Raw genomic sequence first — 15,337 nt, 5'->3', positions numbered from 1 at the left:
AAAATAAACTATTGGGACTACACCAAAATAAAAAGCTTCTTCTGCACAGCAAAGGAAACTATCAACAAAACTAAAAGGCAACCTACAGAATGTCATTTGCAAATGACATAGCCAATACAGGATTAGTAGCCAAAATATGTAAAGAGCTTCTAGAATTCAACACCCAAAAAAACAAATAATCCAATTAAAAAATGGGCAGAAGAGATGAACGCAATTTTTCCAAAGAAGACAAACAGATGGCCAAGAGACACATGAAAAGATGCTCAACATCACTCATCTGGGAAATGCAGATTAAAACCACAATGAGCTATCACCTTATACCTGTCAGAATGGCTAAAATCAAGAACAAAAAAAGAGAAAGTTCTGGCAAGGATGTGGAGAAAAAGGAACCCTTTTGCACTGTTGGTGGTGATGCAAACTGGTGCAGCCACTGTGGAAAGCAGTATTTTCTCGAAAAATTAAAAATAGAATTACCATACAATCCAGTAATTCCACTACTGGGTATTTACCCAAGGAATATGAAAACACTAATTCAAAAGGATATATGCACCCCTGTGTTTATTGGAGCATTATATATGATGGCCAAACTCTGGAAGCAAACCAAGTGTCCATCAATACATGAATGCAAAATGAAGATGTGGTAGATAGATTACACACACACACACACACACACACACACACAGGAATATCAGCCATAAAAAAGAATGAAATTTTGCCATTTGCAACAACATGGATGGATCTAGTGGGTATAATCCTCTAGGTGAAATAAGTCAGAGAGTGACAAATACCATATGATTTCACTTATATGTGGAACTTAAGAACCAAAGCAAAGAAAAAAAAAAAGAGACAAACCAAGAAACAGACTCTTAACTATAGAGAACTGATGGTTACCTGCGGAGAGGGGGGGCGGGGGGGGGAACGGGTGAAATAGTTGATGGGGATTAAAGGATACACTTACCTGGATGAGCACTGAGTATTGTATATAATTGTTACATCACTATATTGTACACCTAAAACTAATACAACACCATATATTAATTATACTACAATTAAAATTTTTAAAAAGGAAACAAAAACAAAGTGAGAGTACATCAAACTAAAAAGCTCTGCACAGCAAAAGAATCCATCAACAAAATCAACATGTAACCTGAGGGAGATAAAATATTTACAAATCATTTATCTGATTGGGGTTAATACCAAAAATACATAAAGAGCTCGTACAACTCAACAGCAAAACAAGAAACAATCCAATTAAAAAATGGGCAGAAGACATGAACAGATGTTTTTCCAAGGAAGACATCCAGGGGGCCAACAGGTACATGAAGAGATGCTCAACATCACTCATCTTCAGAGAAATGCAAATCAAAACCACAAATGAGATATCACCTCACACCTATCAGAATGGCAAAAATCAATAACACAAGAAATAACAAGTGCTGGCGAGTATGTGGAGGAAAGGGAACCCTTGTGCACTGTTGGTGGGAATGTGGTGCACCTGCTGTGGAAAACAGTATCGAGGTTCCTCAAAAAGCTAAGACTAGAACTACCATCTGATTCATCAATTCCACTTCTGCGTATTTATCTGAAGAAAACAAAACACTATCAAAAGATAGATCTGCACCTCCATGTTCAGTGCAGCATTATTTACAATAGCCAAGACCTGGAAACAGCCTAATTTCCCATCGATGGATGAATGGATAAAGAAAATGTGGTATATGTACACAATGGAATATTACTGAGTCATAGAAAAGACTGAGATCTTCCCATTTCAACCAGCATGGATGGTCCTTGAGCTCATTATGCTTAGTAAAATAAATCAGACAGAAAAACAAGTATCATATGCTCTTACTTATATGTGGAGTCTACAAAAACTAAAAAAGATGACAAAAAACAAAAAGTGATCTCATGGATATAGCAAACAGACTGGTGTTTTCATGAGGCAGGGGTGGGAAGATGGGCAAAGTGGGTGAAGGGGGCCAAAAGGTAGAAGCTTCAAGTTATAAAATAAAAAGTCCTGAGCGTGTAATGTACAGCATGGTGACTATAGTTAATGATATTGTATTGCCTATTTGAATGTAGCTAGGAGAGTGGATCTTGAAGGTTCTCATAAAATATTTGTATCTAGGTTTGGTGACAGAGATGTTAACTGGAATATTGTGATGATCATTTTGTAATATAAATATTGACTCATGATGTTGTACAACAAAAACTAATGTTACAGGTTAATGATACCTCAATTTATTTTTTTATTTTTATTTTAAAGATTTATTTTAGAGAGAGCGAGCAAGGGAGGAGCAGAGAGAGAGGAAGAGAATCTCAGACTCTGTGCTGTGTGGAGCCCAATGTGGGGCTCGATCTCAGAACCCTGAGATCATGACCTGAGCCGAAACCAAGAGTCAGACGCCTAACTAACTGAGCCACCCAGGCACCTCAATGATACCTCAATTTAAAAAGAGAAAAAAGAAAATTACAGCCCTGTGAGTCAGCCCTTGGCAAGAGTCTTGGGAATGTGGTCCCCTCAACCAGATGCCAGGTCGTCACATCAGGAACAGCGATGGTAATTGGTTAATAGGAAAGTAACAAGATGAATCTGGCTAAATGAGGAAAGAAAATTTAAACTCCTGAGTTACTATAACACCAAGTATTATACTACAGTTCCACCTCCATAACGTGATGGAATTGGTAAGGATAGAAATACATATTTTTATTATTCTAACTGAATCACCTATGTCAATCAAACCTTTCCTTGAAGGCTCTGGTTAAAATGCCAATGTAAGGGGCGCCTGGGTGGCACAGTCGTTAAGTGTCTGCCTTCGGCTCAGGTCATGATCCCAGGGTCCTGGGATCGAGCCCCGCATCGGGCTCCCTGCTCGGCGGGAAGCCTGCTTCTCTCTCTCCTACTCCCTCTGCTTGTGTTCCCTCGTTTGCTGTGTCTCTCTCTGTCAAATAAATAAAATCTTTAAAAAAAAAAAAAAATGCCAATGTAAATATGTTGTGGGGGGGGTCACATATAAACACCTGGATACCAAATATCTTCTCCAACTGAGATAGGCAAACCGAAGGAGTCCATAAAAATCTGCTTTTTGCTCCTTTTCCTGATTCTACTTTTGCATCCCCACTTTACACATGCCTTATAATGCAAACAGTGTAGGTCCTCCTGGTAAGGGACAAGGAGTTAATGACTTCTTTCAAACAGACGACATCTAAGGACAGACCAGGTCAGAATGACCAGAGGAAGCCATCATATGCACATTCCAGACCAGCGACACTAGGCCTCTCCACACCAAGGCCCCCTGGCTCCAAGGACTAACATGTGGGTCCTCGTCTTTGTTCTAACCGGTTCCTGGATGCCTGAGAGGACATGTACACCTGACCACGATCCTCAGCAAAAGCCCCAGACCCTGAACAAAGGTGGGACACTCTGTTTCCCCAGACACTCTCTACCTGCATTCTCTCTCTATACCTTTGATCAACTCCACTTTCACCTCCTACTGGCTTGTGTCTGATTTCTATCCTGTGTGCAGACAGGGACCCTCTTGGCTGGTCCTCAGGGACTCTGCTCTGAGTCCTTAGACCCTGCCTGCCCAAATCACCATGATTTAATTAGTAATTTAGCAAGTACCCGAAAGGATGGGATAGACTAGGGCAGAGGACAGCAAACATTTTTTGGTAAGGGGCCAGGTAGTAAATATTTTAGGCTTTCCGGAGCTGGATGGTCTCTGTCCTAACTATTCAACTGTACCACTGGAGGGCAAAGCAGCCAGGGACTGCATGCAAATGAATGAGTAAGGCCGCGTTCCAATCAAATTTCACTTACAAAAGCTGTGGTTTGCCAACAGAGGAAAAGCAAGTTGCCTGGCTTATTCGTTTTTCTACGAAATTAAGAAAAGAAAATTATCAGCAAGTGGGAGGCCAATTTCCCACACAGTGGAGTCATACAGCCTTGCGACACCTGAAGAACAAGTCTCAGCTGGGACAAGGGGATACAAAGATGGAGGGAGGCAAGGAAGGTGGCAGGGATTGGGAGTAAAGATGTAATGAACGGAGCTCCCATCAAAGGAGTCTACAAAACTTTGCATGGGTTTTCCGAGTTTATGGGAGCCTTTCCAGTATACGGGGAGAAGGAAGAAAGACTCCTCATTATTCATTGTATAAACGCTGAAATGAGAAGTAAAATTGTAAACTTTATTAAACCAAGATGGTTTTATTTTTTAAAGATTTTATTGAGAGAGAGAGAGTGCATGAGCAGGGGAAGGGGCAGAAGAAGAGGAAGAGAATCCCAAGCAGATTCTGCACTGAGCCCGACTCAGGGTTCAACGTGGGGCTCGATCTCACGACCCTTAGATCATGACCTGAGCTGAAATCAAGAGTCAAACGCTCAACCCACTGAGCCACCCAGGCTCCCCTCAACCAAGATTGTTTTGAACACTTAGTCTTATTTTTATTCACTGTAGTAGAAGAAAGGTCTTTTCAAAAAAGTGTACAGCACCGTGTCCATGACCCGGCATAACATCCTACCTCTTGCGCATTCAGTCATGGTTGGCCACTCCTACTGCAAGCCAGTTTCTGGACAAAATCTAGCAAGTTCTAGTTTGATCCTTTTCTAATTTTTTTTCCCCAGAAGACTCCGGCTGCCTCATTTTGTAGCTATAAAGTTTACATAGCTGAGAATGGCACATTTCCTAGGAAAGTGTGCCTCAAACTTTCAGTTGCTCAGGAATCACCTGAAGGTCTTGTTAAAACGTAGATTAGACCCCCCGTAGGTCTGGGATGGGGAGAATTTGCATTTCTAACAAGCTCCCAGGTGATGTTGATGCTGCTGGTCCACAGACCACACTTTGAGAACCACTGTTCCTAAAGACAGCCATCACTCTTGGAGGAGCTCTAGGGAGGCGGGGGAAGTTCCCTGGGGCAGGATCTGGGGCCTGAAGGCTCCTGGACTCCCCTCATCCCTTGAGCCAGCCTCTTGGGCAAACAACGGAATGAGGGCCTCCAGCATAGGCATATCCTGGACAGGTCCAACAAAGACAACTATTCTTTGGCTGGGCCTGGGCAGCAGGTCCATTGGGCTTACTGGTAAAGACAAAGAAACCCTATTAGTTGGAAAACAATTGGGTTAGCTCTGGGGAGTCGATGTTAATCAGGTTATGCCCCAGAGCCAGAGATGAACGGTAGTATCTCTAATGTGCCAGTTCCCAGAGTTTCCAGAAAACAGATGAGGCACTGAATGTGGCCTTCGCCTTTAATGAAATCACCGGGCCCTTCGTGTTAGAGCTCTCCCCACAACCTGGGCCAGGCTGGAAGGACTCACCTGCAGCATTCCCAACTGCAGCCTGTAGAGAAGGTTCCGGGCTGTGGGGGTGGACACAATGAGGAGTCTCCTTTTCTCATAAAACTGATCCAGAAGTGCAGCTGCTGTTCTGACGCCCACATTGACATTCATGGCTGGAATCAGAAAGGGCCAGATGGGTGAGAAACCCTCTACTGGTTCTGGCTCAACATAGCCTGGGAGGACACGCAGACCATACGCGAACACAGAAGAAGTAAACCCCGAGACAAAGTTTCAGTTGTAAGTGTTGTGTTGTTGTTGTTTTTTTTTTTTTTTTTTTTTAAGATTTTGAGAGCGAGCACACGCTCGTGCAAGTGCGGGGAGAGGCAGAGGGAAAGGTGGGGAGAGAGAGAGAAAATCTCAGGCAGACTCCACGCTGAGCCCAGAGCCCAAGGCGGGGCTTGATCCCACGACCCTGAGATCATGACCTGAGCCGAAATCAATACCAGGCCACTGAACCGACTGAGCCACCCAGGTGCCCCAGTTGTAAGTGGTTTATTCGGGAGATGGTCCCAAGAAGCCTTGGGTTGGGGAATAGGGAAGTGTATTGGTTTTCTCTTGCTATCACAGATCACCAAAATTTAGGGGCTTAACATGCACAAATTCTCCTACACCTCTGGCAGTCAGAAGTTTCAAATGGGTTTCACTGAGCTGAAGTCAAAATGTTGCTCCCCCCACCGAGGCCCGAGGGAAGAATCTGTTTCCTTACCTTTTCCAGCATCTAGAGGTCACCTTCATCTACTGGTATGTGGCCTTTCTTGCATCTTGAAAGTCAGCAGCGTAACATCTTCACCTCTCTCTTCCCTCTGCCTCCCTCTTATAAGGACCCTTGTGATTACACTGGGCCCACCTGGAGAATCCAAGCTACCCTCCACATCTCAAAATCCTTAACTTAATTACCTCTGCAAAGTCCCTTTTGCCATGTCAGGTAATCTATTCATGGGTTCTAGGGATTAGGATGTGAACATCTTTGGGGGGTGGGCATTACTTTCCCTGCCTCAGGAAGAGAGACAGGGAAGGAAAGAGGTATGTTCTTTCTACTTTAATGTATGAAAGTGAAGAACCATGGGCATTTAGCTGATGGTCTACACATGTGTGTGTGTCTCTCTCTCTTTTGGTCAACTCTGAAAGGCTGGGGTTAAAGAGAAAGCATAAAGATGAGAAAGTACCCCGAAAAGAGGGGGGAAAAGTGGAGTATATAAATAAAAGATATGACCAGAATTTTCTGACTAGTCCAAATTTCACACCATTATCACTACACTCAGCCCAATTTGTGTACCTTGGTAATAAGAGTTGATGTGCATTGAGCACCTGCCCTGGGCCAGGCACTGCTCTATCCCACTGTTCAGTGGATATAACCTCATTTAATCCTTACAACAACTCAAGTAGTAGGTAAGGTATTATCTTCCTCATTTGACATTAGGAGGAAAAATCCCGAATGTCTGTGTGACTTTCAAGCCAGGGCTGCAAAGCACGCATTATATTGTCCATACGCAGCAGTGCCCTGGCATTGCAAAAAAAAAAAAAAAAAGACCCTTTCATTTGTAGAGGGAAAGAACAAGGGTACCTAAAGCAGAGTCTGCTGATTCACAAAGTCGCGAATCGCAGGCCCTGGGTTCCCACCTCCAGCTTCTTCCTTAGAGGACATGAAAGAGAAATGCAAAGCTGGGCAGAGGCCAAGGAGGAGGGTGGATGAGATGAGCTGCCCTAGAAATTCGAGGACCACTGGCACCCGTCAGATGAAGAGGGATGACACTGAACCTCTCAAAGTGTATAGAGTGAAATCCTCCCTCCCTCTACTGGAATCCAGAACCCAGGGGTCTTCAGGTTCTGCTGCTGGCTGGAGAGAGGGCTGTACTCATACCTGCGCAGGACGGCTCCGTGCCAGACCAAGCCAGGTTGGACTGACAGACTCGGGCAGGGCTGCCCTGTAGCTCATAGCCACCGATGCAGGAGAACTCACAGGTGGCCCCGTAATTATCACCGTCACTGGAGCACTTCATGTAACCATTCTCCGGGGCGTTGAGTTTGCCACAGCGTCGGACTGTGGGGACACAAGGCCAGAGGAGGCTCAGTGCTGAGCTCCCCTCCACAGAGTAACCAGGGAAGGCGGCAGCTTGGCAGTCATGCCTGTGGATGAGTGAGGGGGCGGGGAGGACTCTCTGGCCAGTGGGTGGGCCTTGGAATGGTCACCGTTCATACCAATGAGACCACTGAGATCAAGCGGTTTAGTCCCCCGAGTTACAGATGGGGAGGTTGAGCCCAGAAGAATAAAGAATAAAGAGGGTTAGTCATTAGCTGCCCAAACCATGAGGCATAAAATAAATCTTCAAGGTATTTTTTTCAGGGAGAATAAAGGTTCTGGAACACCGACAACATGGGCTCCTGGTCGCCCAAGCTAGGGGGCTCTTCACCTCCTTTATAGAAGGACTTACAGGCTTTAGCTGGTCACCCAAGCCCAGGAATGAAAATGTTATCAAAATAATATTCCTCTGGGAGAGCCAGCTGTGGGCTCATGCGAGACTAGCTTACTGCTCTCTCAGGCCTCTTAAATAATCTGCCAGCACTGAACCTCATCCGGATTTGTATTGTGAAATTCAGGTGTTAAGATGGCACCCTTTCCCTCGGCTCATCATCAGAGGCTAATCCAAAGCTGGCAAGAATCCCCATGGCAGTGGGCACTCACAAAGGGTTCCTGCTTGAGGGCCGACTCCCCTTTGCTCTTGTAAAGAGAGGAAAAAGCCAATAAGCAGTATTCTTACCTCGTACTTTAACTCGAAATTTGCAAATGCCCTTGTTCTCAGCTCTGTCATAGACTGTGTACTGGATCTTGTGGTCTCCTTCTGGAAAATTCGAGCCTGGGGGGAGGCCTTTTAGAATAACACTTCAAGGGGGGAGAAAAAAACAGGAACACCAAAGATGATCATTAAAGGCCTAACAACAATTAGGTCATTGTGGGCCTAATGATCAAAGACGGTCATTATGGGCACTCTGCACTGGATGTGGAGATACTGAGGGGCAGCCATTAGGCCAGTTTGACTAGAACAAAGATTTCTTCAAGAACAGCATTTCCTGAGCTTTATTCTGCTTTGGAAGAGCAGTTTGAGACCAGAACATGGAAGTCCCCAATTCCTGGGAAGTTTGGATCAGTTTTTCTCACTGGAGGGTAGAACAGAGGATGGGGGAGGCTGAGAACCCAGGGCCCCAAGTCTTCTTCCCATCCCACCTTTGTTTCACAGGGAACCTTAAACTACCTCATTTTGGGGAGGATGAGCGAATTTTCTGTGAGGAAAACCATTTCAGAGTATAGTCCAAGCAGTCATTGGCAATTTGGGCCTACAGGGGGTGCTAGAATTGTCTCTGTTTTTTTTTTTTTTCTATCTGGCCCAGTGTAGAGATCTTTCCTGAGCAAGTTTATTGTGATTCCTTGATTATCCTAATGTTGTAGTGGTAGTAGTAGTAGTAGTAATAATAATAATAATAATAATAATAATAATAATAATAATAATAATAATAGTTCTTTGCACGTACATAAATGTTATATATGTATTTTAGGCACGGTTCTAGGTATTTTACACATACTGGTTTATTTAATCCTCCCCAAAACCCCATGAGATAGGAATTATTTCTATTTCACAGATGAAGAAACTGAGGCGCCAAAAGGTTAGGGAACTTGCCTAAGATGACAAGGCTAGGGTGACTCTAGCATCTTTCCTCTTGGCTGTCTGATGAGAACACCAATAAGGTACAGCATGATCGAATGCCAGGTTGATAGGTTGGTTTTCCAACAGATACTTAATTTGCCTTCTCTCTACAGTTCTTAGCAACGATGAGAATATTTGCTAAGAATGAGTGTGTGAAATTACCACTGTGACCACTGAAGAGAGCCTTCCACAGAGGTGGACAGGGTGTGTGTTTATAAGGTATCAACTGAGGCACAATTCAAATGCAGATAACCCTGAGAGGAATCAGGCTTCAAATATGAGTGGCTGCTGACCTCTTGGAGACTCTGTTTCATCTGTGACCTGCAAATAACAGTCATCAGGAGTAACTAAGGGAGCTCCCAGAAAGCACTTGCCTCAGAGAAGCACTTGCTCTCTAGAACCTTCCCTCTCAGAAGGGGACCATAGAACAGTAGCTTGTACGAGAGACATGCCGGAGAAGCAAGGAGCCCAAGTGAGAGCTGAAAAGGCGACGAGACAGCCTTCTTGGAATTCCTCATTCTGTCTGGAGAGTGCTCCCCGCAGCATCCTGCTCCAAGCCTCTGCTGGTTCGGGCTGTAGAAGTCTAGAAGCAGACAGCTGCTTGGAACGGAAGGCTGGAGGCTACTAAGGTGCTCTTTGAAACGGTCATGTTTCTAACCATAACACACAGGCGACCCACAAAAATGCCAAGGTCTATATCCTCGCTAGACAAACACAGTCATCTGGTGACCTGATACCCTGTGTTTATTATACAGGATTTCACGAGCAATTGGGACTGGGTCAGGCATTGTGCTAGGCCCAAAAGTTCCAAGATAAATAAAACCCAATCCCTGTTTATATCAACTGTGACTTACTTTTTAATCCCAATTGCCTAAAATTTCTCCTTAGGGGTTTGTGACACGTGGATATGACAGCAAATATATAATTTTCTTAATACTTAAAACTTTACTTTTAAGGAGTTACAAGGAGGCACACAGCTAGTAATATTATTTAAGCGAACTGGCATACTGCGAGAAGTGATCAGGATGTAGGAACAAAATGTCTTGCTTGGGGTGAAAGATTCAACATCTTCCTAGTAGAAGATGTTCTCTTATTGCCCATAATTGCTTAAAATATTTCCTCTTGCCCAGCCTGGGTCGACGGGATTCTAACTACGGTTTCCCTGCTGTGTAGCTCAGAGGCGGCAAGTCAGAGGTATCCTTTGTCCGCAGGTGCACACTCCAGTGGGTTGGTCTGACAGGGCCATGAACTTGAAGGCACAGATGTGAACATGCTGACATGAAACAGTGGCCTCCGGGGAACATGAAGGCCAAGCAGATCGCTGCAGGGGTACGGGCCCAGGTGCTAGATTAGAACAACACGTAGCAGAACTTTCCCAAAGGGAATCACGCCATTTTAAAAAGCATTCCAGATGTATGTCAAACTATTCACACAGCTGGTCCTGGGGAATGGGGCTGGGGTAGGGAAGAAGGCAGAAGGACCCTTTTCTTTTTTTTAATAAGCTGCTTCTGTAAGTGTTGAATGTAGTCACAAGTTTAAAGATTTATTTATTTACTTTGGAGAGAGAGCAGGGGGAGACGTGGTGGGAGAGCAAGCCTCTAGCAGACTCTGCACTGAGCATGGAGCACGTGGGCTCGATCCCACGACCCTGAGATCAAAACCTGAGCCAAAACCAAGAGTCGAACACTTAACCGACTGTGCCACCCAGGCGGCCCTAATGTGGTCACAAGTTTAAAAAAAAAAACACTAAAAATCAAGTTTTAAAAGAAGCAGTTGCCAAGAAAACAAGGGATGGAAAGTTCTGCCCTAAACCACATAGACACAGAGGCTTCCCAGGGAGGTAGGTGATGGCTTAGTAAGGCCTAGGGGCTACAGTAGGAGCCCCCTGGGCAGGCAATGGGGGGGATTCTATGGCAGAGTGAACCAGTTGATGTCCTCTGCCTCCCCCCGTCCCTCTTCTTCCCTTCTTTCCTTTGACAAATATTTACCAAGTCGCAACTCTGTGCTCGGCATGGTTCTGGGCATTCGGGGTCTGGCAGTAAATGTGCTATAGTGGAGACAGGCAAGACACAAGGACAGAAGTGAAACACACAGTAGGTCAGGTGCTGAAGGTGACGATGGAGAAAACTAAGGCCTGAATGCGGAACTGTTGAAGGAGCACCATACTGACTCTGAAAGCATACATGGACCCGTACAGATACACTTCCCCACTCTGGCTAGTTAAATGTCTCTCATAAAAGAAGCAACATCCTCCACACTGCCAAGCTGTACTTACTCAGTTAAGATGCCATCTGCTGTGTCTCTTCCCTCCGGGGTCTCCCAGGACACACGGACTGTCAGTTTATTGGGTTCAGCAATGCGTTCCTTCACACTTGGGCACTTGATTCTAGGAGGTTCCATATCTGAAAATATAACCAGATTTTCACCATCATCAAGAAATATCTTGTCAACTGGTGGTGCAACACCCAGCATCTGACATGCCCGGAGCTCTAGGTGCTACTCATTTTCGAAGGGTTTGTTCACCCAGCTGTATTTCTCTTCCCTCCATTCATCCTGCCCCTTCTCTCCTGCTGAGTTCAGAAGATGGTTGGAGAACTCCTACGCACACAGCTAAACCTGGCCGTGCAAGGCGGCTTTTAGGGTAATTCATTAGCTACGGCAACTCCTCCCCATGCTTCCAAACTTTGCTTACTGACTTCACAACATTGCAGCCCCCCCAGCTAGAAGTCATTCAGCCCCGGGGAGTCCCTCCTCCTTTAAAGACAGCATCAGAGATTATCAGAGAGGGGAATCTTAGCTGTCTTCTAGTTCGATTCAATTCAAGGCAACACATCTCTACTGAGAGGCTGCCTTATCCAAGGCATCATTCCAACTGCTGCATTTGGGGATGCACGAAGGCAAGAGAATCATGTGCTGCTCAAGTGGTTATGGTCTATCGGGGCGGATTATTGTCACCATACATAAAATAGGACACGAGGCAGAAGATGGCACGGGCCCAGGTGAGGTAAAAGTAAATGGTATGGAGGTTTCAAGGAATGACCCAATGCTCTATTTTACAGATGTGGAAACTGAGGCTCAGAGAGCTTAAGTGATTCATTTAAGGCCAGGCATATAGACAGCAATAGTGTGAATTGTATTGCTCCTGGAACAAGCTCTCTCTCCTCTGGCTATGTCCATTCCCAACTGCTCAGTACCTTACAACAAACAATGGTCTGTCTGGGTCCACTGTGCCCTCCAACTGCCATGGGACCACACCTATGGTTTTGTGTTTGGGGACAGCAGTTTTGCTTTGGCTCTGGCCCTCCAAAGGCCTCCCGAATTTCCCCGAGGAGCTTCTCTACCTGGTAATAGAATTTCTGCTCCCTCAGTATCAAGGATGGGTTGGTAATGAGGGCTAGAAATAAATGAGATGTCAATCCTCACCGGGTTGGATTTCATTTTGTTATAGCTAAAGTGAAGTCACCGGGGCAGGGTGGGGGCTTCAAACTTTTGTAAATTCCACTTGATGATTCGGAACAGGTAGAGAATGTATTTAAAGACAGCCTAGGAGTGCCTGGGTGGCTCAGTCGGTTGAACATCTGCCTTCAGCTCAGGTCATGATCCCAGGGTCCTGGGATCGAGCCCATCGGGCTCCCTGCTCAGCAGGGAGTCTGCTTCTCCCTCTCCCTCTACCCCTCCCCCCAACTCCTGTGTGTACTCTCTCTCTCTCTCTCAAATAAATAAATAATCTTAAAAAAATAAAGATGGCCTAGCAAGTTAACAACATTTAGATGTGTATTGCTTTCCATGTCAACTGGTAATTGTTTAAATGCTGCTATGCTACAACCTGAATGAAAATTAAATATTTGATTCCGAATCACAAACATCTTTGAGAGACTAACGCACTATGTATAGTCTTCATATACTTTCTCCTACGTCTTGTCTAATAACTTCTCACTTTATTTAGGGTCGCAAATTTTGAATGATTTGTTAAACAGTTTTGCCTTCGGGTATCCAAATTCATATGTATTCTATGTCATGTGTTGATGAATTTACAAACCTTAATACGCTATCCCGAATCGAGTAGCTACCATATTATGGCATCTAAGTTACAATCCATTTTGAGATGCATCCCAATTTCAGGGGTATTAAAATGTACAACAATATGCCTCTCAAAATTGATAAAGTATATACATGTTCTGATGAAATGGAACGTGCTTTAAATGCATTTGAGGTGTCTATTTTCATTTGCTAAGTTTTTTTAAAAAAATAATCCTTTTATTTTTGTTTCAAGAGGTGACAGAAGACATACATGTATAATTGAGAGGAATGTTTCACAGCTTTGGGTTAATCACAATGACGAGTATACAATACCTGCCCCCTGCTGGTCAATTCTAGCTGGCTCGCTCATCATGGAAAGCATATTTATTTATTTTTTTAATTTAAAGCAAAAGGGGGGGGATGAGGACAGGAGACAGATTTCGATGCAAAAATTACACTGTGTTCCCATATTTTCTTGGGACGACATTGTCCGAGTGAAGAGATACTTCTAGTCTCTGCGTCATGTAAGCCTAAACATCTGAATGATGTGCTGGGTTTTCTGTATCCAACCATGCGTACTGACATTGTGAGCAAACATGCTCCAAATTAGGTTATATGGGTGAAGGCTCTCAAAGCTTCCCAAAGCCAGCTTATGTCCAGCTAACAATGATCAGCCGAAACTGGCCTAGTTTTTCAGAATCAGTGCTCTTCCAAACTAGAAACAAGGAAAAAAATCAATCATTAAAAATAATAGCTAGGGGCGCCTGGGTGGCTCAGTTGGTTAAGCGACTGCCTTCGGCTCAGGTCATGATCCTGGAGTCCTGAGATCGAGTCCTGCATCGGGCTCCCTGCTCAGCAGAGAGTCTGCTTCTCCCTCTGACCTTCCCCTGTCTTGTGCTCTCTCTCACTCTCTTTCAAATAAATACAAAAATATAAAAAGAATATTTTTAAAAATAATAGCTAACATTTGCTGAACCAACCTGCTAGCCCACCCCAGGCTGAGTACTAAGCCTGCATTATTTCATTGACTTCTCCCTGCTGCCCACCAGAATAAGTGTTGTTATTACCATCCTCATTTGTACACTGGGAAGTATTTCCTCTCTTGTGGAATTTCTCTGCGGTCTGGGATTTTAAGATATGATCACATATTTTTAAATTATCTTACTAAGCCCAACATTTCTGTGTGTCTGCCTGCTGCTGACCTAATAGTTTCCTCCAACACGTACACTCTTTTGGGGTCGCCTGCTACAGCTCTGCTCTGAATCCTTAAAGAGCAGATTCTGTTGCACCCTCAAGCATTCTGCCCTCACTTTCAGCTGACAAGACCAGCTGGCCTTCCCTTCAGAGATGTTCCAGAAACCTAGGCCTATTATTACACAGCCATGGCCATCATTGCTTTTTATAAGTGATCGTAAATTTCCATGAATGAATTGAACAAAGTTCCCTGTTGAGTCAGGATGCCCACAGAGCCAGTTATTGTGTGGAAACCCTGGCCTCTGCCCATTCGCGGGAGACACCTGACCAGCTGTGTCCTTCCTCTGTGCTCTAGTCGTCTCTCTGCATATGAAATATCGGAAACAAGGGACACCTGGGTGGCTCAGTTGGTGAAGCGTCTGCTTTCAGCTCAGGTCATGATCCTGGGGTCCTGGGATCCAGCCCCTTGTACGCTGGCTCCTTGCTCAGCGGGGAGTCGTCTTCTCCCTCTTCCTCTGCCCCCCCGCCCCCCCACTCGTGCTCTCTCTCAAATAAATAAAATCTTTAAAATATATATATATAACAGAAACAAATATATTTCACTGTATCAACTACTGTTTATCTGACAAGCTTGGGAATCCTCAAAAGTCTCACCAGGTTCACAGTAGAAATAAGAAAGAAGTTCAAAAGGATAGTATCCTGGCCAACAGGTAACAAGGAAAAAAAAAAAAGCCTTTTAAACTAAGGCTATAAATTAACTGCATGGTAAAATGTTTCCTCAAATAGTGTTTTCCACTGGAGATCTGTGTTTGAAGATGACTGCTAGACGTGTGATTCATAGGTGCTTTAGAACGTGCCAGTTAGTTGTATCTGGGACTGCCCGACCTGGGCGGGGGGGTGGGGGGGGGTGTCCTCTCTCTGCTTCATTCTAAAGCAAGATGATATTCTTACCCCCAGTCAAGGGCTGCCCCCGCTCCTCACAACACGCAGACTCCATTCAGTGCCCATTTCCGGACTTCCTACATACCCCATGCAAACTGGCTTTCTACCTGCTGCTTCTCTCACTTCTTCTATCCCTGACCTTTCACAC

The 15,337-nt window shown here is 44.7% G+C and overlaps 1 protein-coding gene across 4 annotated transcripts in view; it reads right to left on the bottom strand.

Moving 5' to 3' along the window:
• The window catches only part of SRPX (sushi repeat containing protein X-linked), a 114,951-nt gene that overhangs the window by 41,492 nt on the left and 58,122 nt on the right, over positions 1–15,337 (bottom strand). For 3 of the 4 annotated variants that reach the window (XM_021681685.1, XM_044911703.1, XM_021681694.1), the window contains 4 exons: positions 11,309–11,435; positions 8,092–8,213; positions 7,194–7,373; positions 5,312–5,445 (listed from right to left, as the gene is read on the bottom strand). In XM_021681685.1, the coding sequence (XP_021537360.1) occupies positions 5,312–5,445; positions 7,194–7,373; positions 8,092–8,213; positions 11,309–11,435 (563 nt within the window). The remainder of the gene's footprint in view (positions 1–5,311; positions 5,446–7,193; positions 7,374–8,091; positions 8,214–11,308; positions 11,436–15,337) is intronic. The other variant, XM_021681702.1, reaches the window with a different exon arrangement.

The sequence above is a fragment of the Neomonachus schauinslandi genome, chromosome X (genome assembly GCF_002201575.2).
Source record: "Neomonachus schauinslandi chromosome X, ASM220157v2, whole genome shotgun sequence".
Classification (NCBI taxonomy): domain Eukaryota; kingdom Metazoa; phylum Chordata; class Mammalia; order Carnivora; family Phocidae; genus Neomonachus; species Neomonachus schauinslandi.
The sequence above is the reverse complement of the archived record's forward strand: the minus strand, read 5'-3'. Positions and strand labels throughout refer to the sequence as shown.